This window comes from Mastigoproctus giganteus, chromosome 10, assembly GCF_048544385.1.
Source record: "Mastigoproctus giganteus isolate SK-2022 chromosome 10, ASM4854438v1, whole genome shotgun sequence".
NCBI lineage: Eukaryota > Metazoa > Arthropoda > Arachnida > Uropygi > Thelyphonidae > Mastigoproctus > Mastigoproctus giganteus.
In genome coordinates, this window is record NC_143584.1 from 190882097 (window position 1) to 190903103 (window position 21007).

Genomic DNA, 21007 nt, shown 5'->3' on the forward strand with positions numbered 1-21007 from the left:
AGCGAAAGAATTGTAAACAAACTAATCATATCAACTTATCCTTGCATACTAATTAATTAAATATTTGCATGGAAAAGTGTTCTATTAAATATTCTATTAAATTTGCCTTTAGCCAGCGGGTGGTTAATTGCTGGAACAAACTTCCATCTGTCGTGGAAGTTGATAGGTTAAATAAATTTAAGGATTTGTTAAATAAATTTTAACACAGAAATAACTCACAAAATGATTTCAGAACACAAAAAAGTTTAAAAAAAAAAAAAAAAAAGCTTCAAAATAGCTATCTATAGGAGTACCACTAGATTAAGATGGCTATTATTTCAAATTACCTTCATTATTACCCTCATAATGGACAGGCATTTGGAGGAAATGGTGTGATATTTTTTTTTTTTTTTTTTTTTTTTTTTTGGCTGATGCTGCACAAGCTCATACACTTGCTTTCTTGCATCACATGCCACTACTACTACTATTCTTACTTAAGAGTAATCTTTCAAGTCTTCATTTCTACTGATAAATCATATATTCAGTGTTACATTCATGCAAAATTACTTCATTATTAAAATTGTAACTAACAATGATTACTGATTAACTATTTACTTAATACACATTGAAATTCTCAAAAAAAAAAAAAAAAAAAAAGGAAAAGTTGAATATGTAGCAAGGATGCATGGTGGTCATTGTGTTCTTATACAAATGGGTTAAGTGGTATTTACAACATCCCAAATCAAAATGTAACGAAAGCCTAAAACTTTAGGCTTTCATTACATTTTGATTTGTGTTTTATGTTTACCTGCTACCTTATGAATGAATCATTACACAAGGTATTGCAATAATATAGTTAACTCTCTGGCAGTCAGAGAAAAACTTATACATATTTTAACACAGAAATAACTCACAAAATGATTTCAGAACACAAAAAAGCTTAAAAAAAAAAAAAAAAAAAAAAAAAAAAGCTTCAAAATGACTATCTATAGGAGTACCACTAGATTAAGATGGCTATTATTTCAAATTACCTTCATTATTACCCTCATAATGACATTAGCAATAATATAAATGATTCCTAAACTGATTTTAATGAGAAAATATTCAACATAAGAAAGTTCTAATCTTAGAATATAGACATTTGTAAAAGCAAAACTTACCCCAACAAGAGCATCATCAATGATATGATCTCTTCTTATTCTTAATCGAAGATATGGATTTGGTGGTGCTCCGTGAACAAGACTTTGAAGGACGGATATCCTACGTTCACTATACATTCTTATTCGATTGTCATAGTATAGCCCTAAAGTCCTCACGGCAGGTGTTAATATAAATGAATAATTCATAAAAGAAAATCTATTTCCTTCTGTTTTGTAATATGCAAAATCACGATCCATCTCTATTTGATCACTCAGTGGTTCATTATAAAACTCCTCAAAAGGAATCATGGGTTTTCTGCAATTTATGATTTTAACACTTAATTCCTGTCCCAATGAGTCTTCTTTTGTTTGCTTTGGTTCCTTAGATTCTCTGCCTATTGCACCTTGAAGGAGATCTTGGAAATTATCATCTGCGTCATTCTGTTCTGTTTCTTCTGAAATGCTATCTTCCTGATCCATTTCACCTCCTAAAATGTTTGCATAAAATAATATTTTCATTAATTTTGTAGCAGAAACAATTATTTCTTCATCATTGATGTAATATTCCCTAGAAAAATGCCCACTAATAACACGGAGTGTAATTAACTGATGAAGAGTATCCACCATTTCTTTTAATCTGGTTGCACTCACTCCACACCAAATCTTTGCAAGTTTTGCTTGACCCTGAAGTGGTAATAATGCTGCTGCTTTGCAAAATGCAGGCAGTGCAGATTCTAAGTATTCAGGGTATTCTAACATAGGTATTTCCATAATTATGATAAATATATTCAAAACAGATGGATCCACAGAATGAATTTTGTATTTCAAGTCTACCTCAAGATTTTCAGAAAGAATGATCAAGGCATTTATCAGTGCATGCTGAAAGGGTTGGTTAGGTATTGCAAACAGAGCAGAAAAGGCACGCTGAACAGATTCTATATCAACTGTAGCATCAGATGTATTTGTATTACCTGTAGTATCTGGATTTTCCTCTAGTTCTTTTGAGTCCTGATCTTTATCTTCATCTATTTCCATGGAACGAATATCTTCTTTTGTAAGATTTTCTTTGGGAGGATTTTGGGACTTCTCTTGCAAAAAACTAATTTTTAAAGCTTCTTCACAAGAAAACACATGTCCTAAAGTTCTAATAAGTAACAAATAGGAACCTTCTTGTTTGCATTTTGCAATTATATCAAGGAGTAAAGTTTCATTTAGAAATGCTTTGTTTTGTCCTGTCACTGTAAAGGAATAATAAAGTTTGTGATCACAAAAGTAGTAAGTTCAATTATCACAATTAACAAGTTTCATATTCACAGAAAGAATTATAAAAATACTTGAATTTCTTGAAAACAAATGTTCCACAATTTTATTCCTTTATAGCTATCTACCTAAAACTAACATCAGGCTTGGACTTTTTATTAAACCAGTATTTCTCAAGCTGTAGCACATTAGAGATCCTTAGTGGTATTATAAGGCAATGATATAAGAAAAGTATCAATTTTACTTTTGTAGTATAAACCACAAAAATCTGTTTTTCTCTTATTCTGTATATATATATATAAATAACTACTGTACATTACAAATTAATAATAAGCCAATATATTAAAATTTCAACTGACCCTCTTAAATATTTTTTTATAACTCACTGCTAGTCAGCAAGTAGTGTCAAAAATGCACATGTACAGGACATTGTATATACAAGAAAAGGCAAACTGTAACATTGGTACCTAGAAGGTTATGAACTAAGTCCATTCCTGAGCTTGTCTCTTTCTGCCAGTTTAATGTTAAACTGGCTAAAGAATAACAAGTAGTAAGCAACAATCTAATTGAAGAGCAGCAGTATGCAGCCAAAAGAGATTAGAGAATAACAGATGATAAGCAACACTAACCAAAGGGTTGCTGTATGTAGCCAAAAGACAGCTGATATTGTTAAAAGCATAAAAATAAAATGAGTAAAAATAAAAAAATTCAAATTAATTTTACCACTCATAATTTAGCTAATTTTCTAACAGCATAAACGTTTGGTATTATAAATTAGAAAATAAGGTTTTTCTTAACTTCAGTACCTTTTCATAAAAACTTTTTAATTCTGTTTAAACTGTTTAAATTAAATTAAAACAGTTTTGATCAGTCCAAACAAAAAAATGTGTAACATCTCTGTGTCCAATTCTTATATCAACTAAGAATTTTCATTAATTCCATTTTAATTTCTATCACACAAACACCTTTCTGCCAATGATAGAAAAACAGCAAATGATAGCAAATTTACCGGATTGATGGGAATTTATAAAATACAAACATTTTACAAATTAAACTAAATTTAAAATTAATACAAATAAAACTAAATTACTGAAAGAGCAAATAAGTAATCATTTATTTTTGAAAGTTATACATAGTAATTTGAAAAAAAGCATTAAATGAGAATGTCCAAAATACAGATTTTACAATAAAACTAACTTAATGATACAGAGAATGAGCAAATGTTTTTTATTTTTTAAAGTTATACACAGAAATGTCTAAGCAGCATTACAGTATATGAAAATTATTGCAAAATATCACAACTAAATTTAATAAATACTTAAAATTAATTACTCATTTTTTATTATTAAGAAAATAGCCTCTCAAAAAGCATAGTGTATTAAAACTGCCATTGTATAACCTCAATCTAATTTTAGTGCAAATAGTACCTGCATTAGAAAATGCTTGTTCTGATTTCAATGATAGCTGGACGAATTGTCATTAATGCATCGAAAACTTTTTCTGAAATTTTCCTTTCAGTTTTTGCTCTGTGAAGTAATTTATTTCCTTTTTCACTACATCTTTTCTACTTATTTTCTTTATGTTAGTGTGATCAACATCTAAGCTGGTTTTATGTTTAATGAATAAATTCAATTTCTCTTTCATTGTTAAAAGTGGATTTGTAGAGTCTGTGGTTGAATCAGTTGCTATGTTTGAATTGGAAGTTGACGTTGTTCTGAGCAAGTAGTGAACAACATGATCTTCCCTTAATTCTTTATCATTGTCAGATATGTGCTTGAGTAGTTCTACAATTTCATTCAACAGTATACTTTTACTTACAGTATTAAAAATTTCATACTTATCCCCCTGGTTTAATATTTCTGGGTTATGTAAAAAGTGTAAAATATCAGAGTAAATGGTATGTCTTTCTTTCACTCGCAAGATAATTTCTTGCTTTAGTTCATTACTTAAAAAGAAATTTTGCTTAGATAGTTCATCTAACATGAATTCTATTGTTATATCTGCAACATACAAAGTCATGTTTTCAGAACACAATGATTCTACTGCTACCTTTATAGGCTGTAATGTCAATATTGTGTTTGAGAGCAGCACAAGTTCATTTTCAGTAAAGATCACATCTGAATTAATGTCAATAAGATTCTTTCTAACAGAATTTTTTACTTCTGAAAAATGCTCCAACATGGCAACAAACTGCTCCAACATGTTTTAGAGTTCAATATCAGAGACAATTCCTTACGGCGCCTCCGTAGCCAGGTGGGAAGGAATAGCAGTGCGTAGCACACGCTTCTGGATTAGACTGGGGTTCGAGCCCGTCACCACCAAATACGGAGGATGCGGAAAGGTCAGGGAATGACCACCACATGCCCCGGAGCAATATGGCCTTAGTTGCTAATGCTCCTAAAAACCAAATAACAACAAACAATTCCTTACACAATTCTTCCGTAATATGTTTCTGAAGAATATCATTTTTTAAGGGTGACTTGCGAAACATTTTGACAACATTTTGTATTTTCGTTATTAAAAAATTCAAATGTTCATCTTGTAAAACATTCATATCATAATCACCATCAATAAAATGTTCTTGTGTCACTCACTTCTAAGCCATCGAACTCATTCACAAAGACTTCTGAATCTACATCCTCATTATCAGGCTCAGAATCTATTTGTTTCTCTGTTTCTTGAGAATCACTTTTGTTGTAAAGTATTTTCACTACTGCCAAATGAATTCCATGAGCCATACACAACTGGTTGTCCGAATTAATAATTTTTGCAACTTTCTTCATTAATGCAGCCCCATCAGTTATTACAGAAACAATATTGAAATCAACATTAAATTCATTTAATTTTATTTCTAACGATTCAACACAGTTTTCAGTACACAGAGATCCATATATGCGAATCAAACCAAGATTCCAAAATTTATCACTTGCATGCAGAATAACGTTCATACAGCAACGGTTTTTTAGTGATGTCCATTCATCACATGTTACGCTAAATGATTCTCCGCGAAATTTGTGCTCTGATATTTCTTTTACTATCTCTTCGTGAATTTTTTGTGCATATTCTTTGACAACATTTTTAATTGAGTTTGGTGACTTTGGAATATTTATGTAACCACTAAGAGAACCTTTTCAAATCTTCGAATGTACATAATTTGGAGAATGGAAATCCATCTAATCCAGTCAAACGAGATATTACAGCCGGAAGAGAGCCATCGTGCATTTTCTTGAAAAAAGCAGTAATTTTTTGATGAGATTCAATGGATGTAGTTGTACTAGCATTACCTTTTTTTTTTTTTTTTTTATGGTAGTTGTTGGCACATCGACTTCTGTGGCCATAATGCGCCTCCCAAGGTTTTTGCAGTACTTTGATCCAAGCCCAAGGGGGGATTCGAACCCGCGACCTTTGGGTTGTCAGGCAGGCACCTTACCCACCCGGCCAGCCTGGTCGGCAGCATTACCTTCAATTGTTTCTTCTGCTTTTCGTTTCAATAAATCGATGTTATGATGTCACTGGAGGCAATTATGCAGTCCACTAGTACTCCCACCTACTGCTCTGATAGTTTTTGAGCACTGCATACAGACACCTGCATCTCTTCCTTGTGAGCGATTGAAGTAATGCCATGGCAAATTTTTATTCATCACTAAAAATAAAAATGTTTTTTATTTTACTTATCAGTTAAGTAAAAAATCAATTTTATGGTTAAAACAGAAACATGTTCTAATGCAACTCTACCTACAGTTGCATTAGGAACCGCTGCATTCGTGCGAGGTGTGCTTGCGCCATTATTGTTTCCAGGAATAACTTTGATAAGCTTATTGTTACTGTGACGGTACGCAATCTAGTCCCTCAGAAATAACAGAGTGTAGGAAACGTATTTTTGGCATAGGAAGTCTTTCAATTACTCATTTGGATGTAACACTGAAAATTTTGTACCGAAATACCAATAGAAAGTAAAGAATTATCGGTAATTTTATCGAGGCATGTTTTCTACCATTTGCCGGTTCACCAGTAAACTGGTTACTGGTTTTAGATTTAATTGTTTTAGAGTAGGGATTGCATTACTGGATACCGGTAATGCAATCCCTACTCTAAAACAATTCTGGAAAATCAAAGCATGAGGATACATAAAAATTACAACTAACCTAGTGCAATTTGATATAGCATCAGGTTTTGGGACAATGAGCTGAATACTAGTGGCAATATAAAACTTATTACAAGGAGAACAGACAGAAGAAATGCACATTCTCAAGTTGTTTCTGCCCACTACAAATTCTCTAAAAATTGAAGTTGATAAAATATCAACTCGAATATTTAGAGAACACACACAAAAAAAAAAAAATTACACACACACACACACACACTGTATATCAACTATTAGCATGATGCCAAAACTACAAACATTAAAAGAGAAACCTAATTTTTAACCACTTTTAGAGTCTTCATTACCATATCAAAAATCTTTTGTTTCTTTTAATGCAAACATTGGTTTGGAAGCTTGGAATAGCATATTACTTAGACACTGTTTAAAATTAAATATTATCTCAAGTTAATGTTGTTGTTGTTGTTTGGTTTTTAGGAGCATTAGCAACTAAGGCCATATTGCTCCAGGAATATGCGGTGGTCATTCCCTGACCTTTCCGCATCCTCCGTATTTGGTGGTGATGGGCTTGAACCCCGAGTCTAATCAAGAAGCATGTGCTACGCACTACTGCTCTTTCCCACCTGGCTACGGAGGCGCCTCAAGTTAATAAACATACATTAACCAGATAATATATAAATTAGGATCAAAACATTTCCGAACCAAATTTGTTAAAAACATATGAACACCGAATGAGAAAAAAAACAAAAAAACTTTTGTTTTATATTGTAGCCTAGACTGGCTAGAATTCTTTTACAGAAAGTGCCGTAAAAGAATGCTGATGTCATTGTGAGGGAGCATAAATTCAAATTGAGGAAGGATGGTTGCAGGATGGATGTATCTAGACAAATTATTGGAGGCAGTGGACATGTGATGTGGGAGAATTTTTTTTTTTTTTTTTGGCTGATGCTTTATAAGCTCGCTTTCTTACATCATATGCCATTAATAATAATAATAAAAATAACAAGTACGAACCCCAGGCAGTACTAGAGACCACAACCAACAAGCTGTACTGGAACCACACAATAATAACGGACAAGACAATCCACAACAACAGACCAGATATAACCCTTGTCAACAAGGAGGAGGAAAAGGCTACCTAATCTGATTGACATAGCAGTGCCCAACACTGGCAACCTCCAGAAAACTCATGAGGAGAAAATCAGGAAGTACACAAACCTAAGGCTGGGGATCAAAGAGATGTGGCATATGCAACAAGTAACGACCATCCCGATCATTGTGTCAACCACCGGTATGGTGCCAAAGACCCTACATAACAGCCTAACAGCATTAGGTCTCTCAGAGAACACCTACAAGGAACTCCATAAAGACACAATCCTGAACACCTCTAGGAGAGTCAGAGAGTTCCTCGACCAACTGTAACACCAGACTTAACCACCCTGTGTACTTGGTAGCAATATCCATCATGGGATGGAACCCCCAATCAGGGAGAAATAATATAATAATAATAAAAGGTGGCATTTTGATAGCACAAGTGCAAAAGTTAATATCTATTGCTGACAGTACATAATTTTGCATGCATATTTTTTTAAAATATTGATTTTTGAACTACAAGGTATAAAACTTTACCTTTTTGAAAAAAAATCAGCTTCAGAGATAATCAAAATGTTTGTTGAAGAATGTGCTGAAAAGGCTTAACAAAAGATAAGATATTTTAATGGTACAATCACTTCAAGGTGCTCATACCATTCAAATATCCTCGTACTACTGCTTGTATATTCCATCATCCTCGGTGATATGGGACAAAATATCACCAAGGGTGACGTATGATTTCAAAACCTTGCATGTAAACAAATAAAGAACTTGTCCCCCGCATCAGAAACTTTATTCAGACTAATTATCAAATAAGTACATAAGACACAGCCTCTCAAATTGGAATATCCAATGTTTGTTTCCAAACCACCATATCTAAAATCCATTTGAAATTTGATTGCAATCCAGGATTTTTAAAAACAAAGCAATTCTGCATCTATTAACAAATCAGAAAACGGTTCATAATAAATGCACTTCTTTATTTCATGGTGCTATTAGTACTGATAATAGCAAAGCCCTTAGAAGTAAGTGATCACAGTTTTAAGGTGGATGATGAAGAAAGGGGTCACTTCTGTTGAAGGCAATAGTTTTAATTTCAAAAAAATGGGCTATGAGTCTAAGATGCTACAATATCTCTGTTAATTGGGTGGGACAGCACAGGGAGAATGAATACAGGTAAATTATGGAACACTTTTAAAAAAGTAATCACAGAAGGCGTACACCCTTATAAAAATGTGGTAGGAACAGGATGACAGGATGGATGAATAGGGAGCTGATCATTTTAATAGAACAGGAAATAGCATGGGTGAGTTACAAGGCAATGAAAAGTACTGAAGCTTGCAATAGATGTAATAGTACCACAGAAAGGTTAGGCTGGAAAAGGTTAATTATGCGAAATTACTGGCTAAGAGAGTTTTATTTATTGTTATTATTTATTTATTTATTATTATCATTTTATTTTGCTGGTTCAACAAAAACCAAAGGCTTCCTTTCCAGTAATAAATACTAACACTAATTCATTAAGAATTTATAACAGGAGGTCATACTGCTCTATATTTGTTTAAATAAAAATTTGGTCCTGTAGCTTTTAGATCCTACCTTGCATTCAAATATGTAGACAGCTTAGCTACCTCTATCCATGCAGAAAAACTAAAATAGCATTATCAGAAATAAAAGTAAAGATAGAACTTATGGATAATTCAATAAAGAAAGAACTATAAAGTGGAGGTGGAACCAATTCACATTATTACATTCCCAACACAGAAGTTAAGCCATTGGAATGTGTCATTTACCACAGGGAAGAAGAGGCTGTTTTCTCCATTCAAAGATTAGTGGGATGAGGCTGCTCTGTAGATGTCAAACTCAAAGAGGCATGCCACTTTGAGTCTGCCTCTGCTCTACATATGTTATATATTTTATTATTGATTATGTATTTTATATTTTATTTCTGTTAACATATTAGAGAATGCTATGTAAGCTGGAACATAGTGAGATCACAGGTAAGAAAATAAAATAGGATAATATAATGCAGAGTAGCATTATTTTTGAAAAACACATTTTAGTTTTCTACACAGATAAAGTTAGTGGCAAAGCAGTCAAAAGGTTGCATATATTATCCAGATATTATGCAGTTGATGTATTATTATTGGCACCTGGAATGGATGGAATCTATCCAATTATATTAAAGGAGGCAGCGAAGAAAGTAAGCAAATCCTTAGCCATAATTATGAAAGCATCTTTGGATTCAGGGGAGGTCCCTATAGACTGGAGATGTGCGAATTTATCCCCAATTCATAAAGAGGGATCATGAGTAATTACAGACCTGTTAACTTAACGCACGTTCCAGGAAAAATAATGGAGTCATTTGTTAAAGAAGTAATGCAGGACCATTTGGATGGGCATGCAATTATACTGCAATCACAGCATGGATCTGTTAAGGGATGGTCTTGTGTAACCAATCTGATAGGTTACTGTGATGCAGTGACCAAGTAACTGCATGCAAAAAATAATTTTGATATCCTATACTTGGATTTCGGGAAGACTTTTGATACTCTTGCACATAAAGACTGCTGTATAAACTGGAGCAATGTAACATTAATGGCAAGTTACTGCTATTATCAATGGGCACTGCTCTTCGTTGATTAATGTGATCAGTGGAGTTCTGAAAGTTTCAGTTGTGGGTCCATTGTTGTTTTCAATATTTATTCATGATACTGATGAAGGTACGTCAGGCTTAATGTGAAAGTTTGCAGATGATACTGAGTTTGGCAGGGTAGTTAACGACAGTAATGACCGTATGCTACTGCAAAAAGATTTAGAAAAATTAGGTGGATGGTCTGAGAAATGGCATTTGAAGTTTAATAGTAGTAGTGATGCAAGAAAGCAAGCTTATATGGAATCAGCTAAAAAATAAAAATAAATAAATTAATTAAAAAAAAAATAACAGTTCTCCTTTGAATTTATTCAACCATCCACTTCCACAACAACAGACAGGAGCCTTCCAACAATCAGTCACCCGTTGGCTGAAGGTAAACTTCCACACATCTATCCTGCAATCATCCTTCTTGCATACTAGGTGCATGCAGTGATTTTTTTTTTTTTTTTTTTTTATAGAGCAGACTGTATATTACTGTTGCTTAGCATATCCAAAGAGAGCTTATGAATTTCACTAAAACTTGTCATTTATTCCAAACAAAAATTAATAAAACCTATTTTCTAGAGGTGGAATAAGCAAATGTCCTTGGTAGTAAAGATGAGGAAGCAATCTTTCAAGCAAATAAAAGTTTGTATCATGAAATTGGTAATGACGAGCGTGACAGTAGATTCTGGGGATTCCATGATGAGTAAATTCATTCTACACTAACATTTTAATTAGTAAGAACTTGTGACTTTGTGTTTTAGACATAGACAATAAAATATTTTTTTTCCAAAAATTGTCTTCTAAAATCTGGGAGTGTCTTATGGTGTAGCGCATCTTATAAGAAACACTGAAAAAATAAATACAACTGCTATTTTATGATCCCACTCTAGGGGTCTTCTTTTGCAGTAAGGATAGAAAAGATTAAAAGAATTTACACAAGAAGAAACAACACCTGAAACACTTGACAATACACACATTTTCCCTCCGAGTACAAAGCAGTAATGTCCATTACATACCATATACAGTACTTTGTACAATACACAGTGCCCACCATCTTCATCGAACAATTTTAAATCAAGTATTCTTTCTCTCTCATCTACATATTTCTCTCTTAACTAGAAAAGATGGCAAGGCAGGATTGTAATACATAATTGTGTCTTATTTCTTCATTAAATCAACTTTAATGAAGAATAAGTTAAAAAAAAAAAAAAAAAAAGTAAAGTGTTGGTAATAAATTTTTAAGTATACCTGTTTAATAAACATTCCCTTTCACTACATCATCAAAAATCTTTTCTAGTTAGCATTATAAAACATATGAAACAAAAAAAAAAAAATTAAATATTTATATACCTGTATGTAATGTTGCATTTTCTTCAGTTATACTTGGAGACAATGTTGTATTTCCAGATGATGTGGAAGGTTGAGCTGGAGACCATTCGGTTTTCTGTGCAACGATTAGCCTATCCCCCTGGGAATTGTCAGTAATGTCCATAGTTGTATTTTCATCAATAGGAGATGGTAATTTTGCCAATGCCAAATTAGATTGGGTTGTGGTTTCAGAAATTGACGTATCCATTGATGAAGGTGATCCCTGAGAGTTACCAATTTCTTCACTTGGAAGTTTTGCCATTTTGGGAGGATTTGTTTCACATAATTTTGCTCTTGCCATAAACAGCTGAAGAGCTTCTGCTGCTGCTTGATCTGGTGTAAGCCTTTGGATTTTTCCACTGGAAGCACAATGCTTATTAATACAGTGTGGATTACCACACCCATCTGTTAATTGATAGTAATAGCGTTCAATTAGCTTCTTGGCAGCAGCACGTTTCCTGAAATTAAAAAGATAGAATATGCAACTGATCAAATATTAGATATTTCAAACATAAACATGAAATGCAAACCACAGTTGAATCAATGTTCATGATGTATCAATACAATAAGAATGGTTAGCAATTTATAGCCTGAAAGGCATCCAGTTATTTAAACTGCATTCAAGTCCTATTATAAATAAGGATGAATCAAGAATACAGATAAATGTAGTCACCCTTATTTATAATAACAATGATAAAGTGAACTGTGTAACCTAAATGTGAGTAAACAGGTTACGAATTAAAGCCATATCTCTGGGTTCTAGCTGAATAGAATTTTGAAATATAATTTACATAGCCTAAAAGTACCAGAAGCTACTCTGTTTCCTTCTTTGGAGGCATATAAAAAGTGAACCAACTTAAACTCCAACCTGAGAAATACATCTGCTACAATCGTGCTACGAGTAGATAATCATTTTCCTTGTATGACTAAACTTGCAAGAAAAAAAGTGTGAAAAGTTTGTATATATACAGATAGATAAAGGTAATAGGCACTATGCCGTTTTATAAAAAGTGTCTAAAAATAGATCTAGTCTATTTATCAAGCAAATATCATCTAGATATAGATGCAAACACAGGGTGCTTCATTTAAAATGCATCAGGATCTATCCTGCTTATTTTTAGATTTAGGCATTTTGTTGTCAAGGGCCTCTTTTGTCATATTTGTACTGATATTTTTCAAATTAGACGTTAAAATTGGACTAAGTGTAACCAGTTGATTTTATGATTTCTAACTGAAATTTTGCTTAATCAATTGTTTGTTTGTTTTTTTTAATTTATTTTTGATGAGAAAGTCGTTCTTTGTCATCAGTTTAGTCTTTTAAAACATCACAGGTATACTCCTGAAACAATGTAAGCCAATTCAGGGTTTTTTTTTTCTGCCCGAACAGTGTTCTCGAAGTTAAAAAGAAATAAAAAATAAAAACTTCTGCACATCTATTAGGCCACCGTTCTTCCTCAATTTGAATTTATGTCTCCTTATGTGCATAGTCTGAGCAAGAGGAACTCTGTCAGCACTGAGCTTGCTCAATCCATTCAAACCCTTAAACACCTCAATCATATCACCTGGAAGGTGCTAAGTTTCCAGATGTTGCACTTTTTAGAACTGAGAACTTTCTTGGTAAAACCATACCTTTGTTTCCCCTCGCCCTTCTCTGCACTTGTTCCAGCAGCTCTACATCCTTGCTTAACATCCTTGCTATACAGGCCCCCAGACCTGTATAGAGGACTCAAGATGTGGCCTGACCATTGCCTTATACAATGGGATAATCACTTCCTTATCCCAGTTGTCAAAATTCATGTATATCATTGAAAAAATTCCATGAGCTGTCCCGATAACTTGTCTAACAACCTTGTCAAGTCAACATCTTGGCTGAAGATGTTGCTTAACAAGGTTGACATTGATGTCAATGAGTTGCTGCAAAGCAATGGCGAGCCTCTTTCAAAGGAGGACTTAGAGGAGCTGGCTGCACAACTGGCTAAACAGGATTCTGAGGAGGAAGAGGAAGAGCAGGAGATTGAACCAATTAGGACCCTTACCACATAGATACTTCAATCAGCTTAGGTACAAATACCAACAGGCTGTGAAACTATGTGATAATGATCCAGACTGGGAACACAGCTCTTCCATCCAAAGAGCTGTTACTAACATACTGAAGCCCTACTACAATATTTTAGAAGAGAGAAAGACTCATCAGATGTCATTACTGCAGTTCTTTTATACGGCCAAAGAACCTGCAGAACCAGTGAACCCTCCATCAGGCCCATCCCATTAACGCCACCCCTTTATGCCACTGTCAAAGAACATCAATGGGGGGGGGAGTGGCATTACTACATACTCCACAGGTCCCAAACTTTCTCGGTTCACGGCGCCCTTAGTATCTCAGTAATTTTTTCACGGTGTCCCTTGGCCAAAAGAAATACCTAACAGTTCTGTTTATTGAAATACCACCACTTCGCTTATTGGAGGCTTGAAGTGGTGAAACCCATGTTTAGTCTCTAGAGCAAAGTTTCCGGCATCCCCCTCCCCCATACTTCTCCTTCAACCCATGCACGGTACTAAGTACTATAGGTTTTGATACCTTTCACGTTTGGGGTTTTCATAAAAAAAAAAAAAATTAGGTCCAAACAACTTAGTGAGTAATGTTGAAACTGGGAACTACCTCAAGCTAGTAGTTCGCACAGTGTCCAACAGATGTTGAGTTTTGCTGTCTTTCCCTAGAAAATTCAAAATATCCCGTGGTGCCCCTGTAAGTTTGCTGTGGCACACAGTTTGGGAACTGCTGATGTACTCCAAAGATGGCTCTGCAGGAATGAAGTACTAAGTTAAATTTTTATTTTATTATTTATATTTCATCTATAAATATTTATATTTCATAATTATAAAATAACCACAAATATTTAATATAAAAAATTACTTATATTAACTCTTATAGTTAAATTTTCGTAGTGAAGGAACCTATCTCATTTAAATACATTATAATTCTTCTTCGATTTACGCCACTTCAGCTAATGACCCTGAGGAAGAGGAACATAATCCCAGCATAAATTGAGGCCTACCTGTATATCCATTATGACTGTTGGGTTTTCCTTCTGCCAAAATATGCAGTGTCCCTAGTCCAAAAACCACATTTTCAACTTCTTATATATATATATATATATATATATATATATATATATATACAAGATATTATTTATTTTTTCAAATGACATAGCTTAAGATAGAGGTTGTTGTTTGTTTGGTTTTTAGGAGCATTAGCAACTAGGACCATATTGCTCTGGGAATATGCAGTGGTCATTCCCTGACCTTTCCACATCCTCTGTATTTGGTGATCACGGGCTCGAACCCTGGTCTAATCAAGAAGCGTGTGCTACGCACTGCTGCTCTTGCCCACCTGGCTACGGAGGCGCCTAAGAGAGAGGTAAATAATCATATATCTTGTATTCCCTCAGGCTTATGTAAGGTTCAATCATTTCTGATGGCATTAATTTGTCCTGACTTATATTTTATGTTTTTTAAAATCATCATCATCCATTTTCAATTCACTGCAGGATGAAGGCCTCTCCAGCAACTTTCCAGTTCCTACTGTTTTGAGCACTGGCCATCCATTTACTACCCACAAACTCATGAATTTCATCTATCCATCTCCGCCTTTGTCGTCCACGTTTTCTTCTAGCTCCTCTTGGGTACCATTCTGTTATTTTCTTAGTCCATCTGTCATCATGTCTTCAAGCTGTGTCCTGCCCAAGACCATTTTAGTTCTTTAGTTTTTATAAGAATGTCCTTTACTTGAGTTTGCTGCCTAATCCACGTGTTTCTCATCTTATCTAACAGTCTGATTCCCAATATAATTCATTCCATTCTTCGCTGTGTAAGTTTCACTTCCATAAGTCATGGTGGGGAGTATACATTGGTTCATTATTTTACGTTTCAGACAAACTGGGATATTGCTCTTCAGTATGTGACTATATTTCCTGAATGCCATCCATCCAAAATTTATTCTTCTCTTGACTTCCAGCCATTTATCATTATTACAGCTAATAACTTGTCCCAGATAAGTATATGACTCCACCTTTTCCATTACTGTCTTATAATGGGGGATTTTAATTTCTCAGATATTGACCGGAATTTGTGGGTTGGTCACTCACACACTAGCAAGGCTTTTGTGGATTTATTGGATGATTGTTTTCTACATCAGCATGTTCGTGCGGCAACAAGAGGGAGCAATACTCTTGATCTGATTATCAGTAGTGATTCTTCATGCATTAAGAATCTGCAGATAAATGAACCACTAGGTGGCAGTGATCACAGTGCGTTGAAGTGGGATTTACTCAAGGAGGTAACTACCATCAAAGGTAAAGGGAAGGGTTTTTGTTTTCGTAAAGGCGACTATGATGGTCTGAGACAGTATTTAAATTATATACAGTGGGACCAACTGATGATGTTATCAACAGCAAACCCAAAATGGGAAGCATTCAAGGAACTAATCTTGGAAGCTACCAGGCTTTACATACCAACTAAGAAATATTCTTCAAGGTTTAGGCCTAAATGGTTGTCAGATGAACTAATGAGACATGTGGCAGAGAAGAAAAATGCATGGAATACATACAAATTAATGGGTGACATGGAAGCCTATGATAGATATAAGTTGGTCTGTAACCAAGTCACAAAGGAGATTAGGCAGGCAAAGGCAGACTACAAAAAATCCTTGGCAAAGGATGCAAAGAAAAACAGAAAAGAGTTCTTTACCTATTTAAACTCAAGAAGGAAAGGGATGAATCAGATTGATCCAGTGGATATTGATGGTTCAACAGTTGAGGATCCTGCTCAGGTGGCTAACAATCTAAACAAGTATTTTGCATCTACATTCACGCATGAGGAGTTATTCAGGAAGGAGAATGATGTAGGTAAAGTAAACATTGGCAGTGAGCTAGATGATTTTGTAATAACTGAGAGGAAAGTGGAGGAGCGATTGTTGAGGATAAGCATAAAAAAGGCACCTGGGGTGGATGGGATCTATCCAGTTATATTAAAGGAGGCAGCAAAGGAAGTAAGCAAACCCCTAGCCATAATTATGAGAGCTTCTTTGGACTCAGGGGAGGTACCCATAGACTGGAGATGTGCAAATGTAACCCCAATTCACAAAGGAGGATCAAAGGGTGACACAAGTAATTATAGACCTGTTAGTTTAACTTCTGTTCCAGGTAAATTAATGGAGGCACTGGTTAAAGAAGCACTGCAGGATCATCTAGACAAGAATTCAGTTATAGCTCAGACACAGCATGGTTTTGTTAAGGGCAGGTCTTGCCTGACCGATTTGATTGGATACTATGATGTAGTCACAAAAAACTGGATGCAGGGAATAACTTTGATATTATATATTTGGATCTTAGAAAGGCTTTTGATACTGTTGCACATGGAAGACTGCTGCATAAATTGGAGCAGTGTGGCATTGGAGGCAAATTGCTGCTATGGATAAGGGGATGGTTGAGTGGCAGCAGACAGAGAGTGGTAATCAATGGACACTGCTCAACATGGACTAATGTTATTAGTGGAGTTCCTCAGGGTTCAGTGTTGGGTCCGTTGTTTTCGGTGTTTATGAATGATATTGATGATGGTATATCAAGTTTAATGTCCAAGTTTGCAGATGATAGAAAGGTTGGCAGGGTTGTTAAGGACACTACTGACGCTATGCTGCTGCAACAAGATCTGGAAAGGTTGAACAGATGGGCTGAGAGGGGGGGCAAATGAAGTTTAACATTGACAAATGTAAAGTACTACATATGGGAAACAGTAACCACAGAGCAACGTATCAACTCTGCAGTACTACACTGACAGTGGTGGAGAATGAAAAGGACCTGGGGGTAATTGTGCAGGCAGATATGAAGTTCTGTGAGCAGTGCAGACGAGCTGCAAGAGTAGCTCATGGTGTCTTGTCAATGATATACGGGAATTTTTCTAGCAGGGATAAGGAGGTGATTATTCCCTTGTATAAGGCAATGGTTAGGCCACATCTTGAGTACTGTATACAGGTCTGGAGGCCTCATTTCAAGAAGGATGTAGAGCTGCTGGAACGGGTACAGAGAAGGGCAACAAGATTAGTGAATGGAACAAAGGGTTGCTCTTACGAAGAAAGGCTTAAGTTTTGCAAATTACAGAGTCTGGAGACTAGGCACCGGCGAGGTGATCTGATAGAGGTGTATAGGGCTTTGAATGGTTTGAGCATGCTCAATGCCAATGGGATTCTTCATCTTGCTCAGAATAATCAGCTCAGAGGGCATAAATTCAAATTGAGGAAGGACGGATGTCGGATAGATGTGCGGAAATTTGCCTTTGGCCAGCGGGTGGTTAGTTGGTGGAACCGACTTCCATCACTTGTTGTTGAAGTTGATAGGCTAAACAAATTTAAGGCTCAACTGGACAGGTATTTCGAACGAACGGAGGGGTGAAATGGGAGTGGTGTGTTTTTTTTGTTTTTTTTTGGCTGATGCTGAATAAGCTTGCTTTCTTGCATCATATGCCTCTACTAATGCTAATGCTAATACTGCTCCTCCAATCATTATTTCCCTTTCTGTGGCATACTTGTTCATCATTACTTTTGTTTTAGCCATATTCATCTTTAGTCCAAAATCCTTACTAACTGTGCATAACTGATTAAGATTTTCTTCTAATTCTTTGGGATCACGGATTATGACCACAATGTCATCTGCAAATCGTAAATGGTTTAGGTACTCTCCGTTCACATTCACTCCTTTCTGTGACCAGTCTAATCTTCTGAAAGCTTCCTCAAGGGCAGCAGCAAACAGCTTCGGAGATATTGTGTCCCCTTGTCGAACTCCTTTCTCGATTTTAAATTTCCTACTGTCTTTGTCTAGTCTAATAAAGGAGGTAGCACTCTCATATATTTTCTTCAAAATCATAATATGTGGGGTATCTATGCCTTGCCTTTCCAGTGCCCAAAACATTGCCTTATGCTGTATGGAGTCAAATACCTTTTCATAATCCACAAATGCCAGGCATAATGGTGTTTTATATTCATTTGCTTTCTCCATTAGCTGTGCTATTACGTGAAGGTGATCCACAGTTGAGAATCCTGTCCTAAAGCCAGCGTGCTCTTTCGGTTGATTCTCATCAAGTATTCTTTCTAATCTGTTAGTAATGACCCTTGTGAACAACTTGTAGATGTGAGATAACAAGCTATTTGGTCTATAATTTCCAATTTCTGATTTATCTCCTTTCTTATGCAGCAAAATTATGATTGCATTATTCCACTGCTTAGGCGTCACACCTTTTCTAATGCACTTTGTGAAGAGCTTTGCCAGTTTTTGTGTTATGTCTCTTCCTCCCAATTTTAACAACTCTACAGTAACTTCATCTTACCCCGGGGCTTTCTGATTCTTCATTTTCTTCAATGCATGTTCTACCTCATCAGGAAGAATATCGGGTATGTAATATGTGTTGCTAATTTGCAATCGATCTTCCCCACTGCTGGCATCATTCCCTTGCTCCTTGTATAATTCTCTATAGTAGTCTTCTGCTATTTGAATTATGCCTTCTCTGCTGTTTATAAGTACACCATCGCTATTCTTCAGTTTCAGTATTATTTGTCTTTCTGTATTACTGCTCGTGGCGGCTGATTTAAATCCTTTGTTTTCCCTTAATGCTTGTTCTACTTTTCTTGTGTTAAATCTTCTTATGTCCTCTCTGAGTCTCTTTCTAATGGCTTTGCATAACTCAGTATACTCAATTTTTTCCTTGTCAGTGTTTATCTTGCTCTTCATTTTTCACCTTTGGTTCATTATAACAAGTGTTTCTTGGCTAATTTTTCTTCTTTGGATTTCTTTTTCACTATAGGTTTCTTGGGCTTTATCACTTTCAGAAAGTTGTAATATTCCTCGTCGATATCTTGGTCCTGAGCAGTCTGCAGAAGCTCAACTTGTTCTTAAGTTCCAGTACATACTGCTTTTTCTCCTCTTCTGTTATCTCAAAGACCTTTGTATTACTTACTCGAGTCAGTTTTTTCCTTTCCTACATCTATATCGTGTACATCTTACCATTCTGTGATCACTTCCAACATACCTTATTCAGGACAGTAACATTATTCACAATATATCTTCTGTTAGTGAGGATGAAGTCGATTTCATTAGTTGTTAATCCATTTGGACTCTTCCATGTCCACTTTCTGTTCACCCTTTTCTTGAAAAAAGTGTTAATTACTGACAATCCTTGAGATTCTGCAACTTTCACCAGTAGTAGTAGCATGTGATGCAAGAAAGCAAGTGTATGAGCTTATGCAGCATGAGCCAAAAAAAACACACCATTCTCTCCAAATGCCTGTCCAGTTCCTCCTTAAATTTATTAACCTATCAACTTCCACAACGACAGATGGAAGTTTGTTCCAGCAATTAACCACCTGCTGGCTAAAGGCAAATTTCCACACATCTATTCTACATCTGTCCTTCCTTAATTTGAATTTATGCTCCCTTAGGTTTGTAATCTGAACAAGAGGAAGGATCCCATCAGAATTCAGCGTGCTCAACCCATTCAAGGCCTTACACACCTCAGTCAGATCACCGCACAGGTGCCTAGTCTCCAGCCATTGCAATTTGCAGAACTTAAACCTCTCTTGGTAAGAGGATCCCTTCATTCCCCTCACCAATCTTGTTGCCCTTCTCTGTACACGCTGAAGCAAATATACATCCTTCCAAAAATGAGGCCTCCAGACCTGTACGCAGTACTCAAGGTGTGGCCTGACCATTGCCTTATACAGAGGGACAATCACCTCCTTTTCCCTGCTAGCAAAATTCCTATATGTCATTACAAAAACCCATGACCTGCCCTGGCAGCCTGTTTGCATTGCTCAAAAAACTTCATATCTGACTGCACAATTACTCCCAGGTCTTTTTCATTTTTTTCTTTCGCCTCTTTCATTTCTTTCACAAATTCCAAATTTCCTATAAGTTCCCCTTTCTGCACTGTTTTGTCTTTTCCAACCTTAGCATTGAAGTCCCCCATATTAATAGTGTAGTGAGTTTTCTGCTCATCTAGGAGACTCAATTTCGGTGTACATTTCTTCAACCTCTTCATCATCATGGCTCAATGTTGGTGCATAAATCATTATAACCTTTAGCTTGTACCTTTTAGAAATCTTGAGTGTTAGTCTTGACACCCTTGGTGATGAACTTTTGAATTCCAAAATGTTGTTTTTTAAATCTTTATGGACCAGAAACCCAACTCCACCTTCACTCCTTTCACTGTTTCCATTGGTGTACAGCAGATTTCCACTTGATAAACTTATAAGTGATTCATTCCTTCTTCTTCTTCTTGTTTCAGCCAAACCGATGATATTCCAATTCACATTTTCTAATTCCTTTTCCAGCTCTAATATCCTGTCTTCACCGATGAGTGATCTTAAACTATAACAGGCCA

At 35.4% G+C, this 21007-nt stretch overlaps 1 protein-coding gene across 1 annotated transcript in view; it reads right to left on the minus strand.

The window, feature by feature from the left end:
- The window catches only part of Ube3a (ubiquitin protein ligase E3A), a 229840-nt gene that overhangs the window by 126424 nt on the left and 82409 nt on the right, over positions 1-21007 (minus strand). The window contains exons 2-3 of the mRNA XM_090383626.1: positions 11564-12039; positions 1140-2356 (exon numbers count right to left, since the gene is read on the minus strand). Coding sequence (XP_090239752.1) covers positions 1140-2356; positions 11564-12039 — 1693 coding nt within the window. The remainder of the gene's footprint in view (positions 1-1139; positions 2357-11563; positions 12040-21007) is intronic.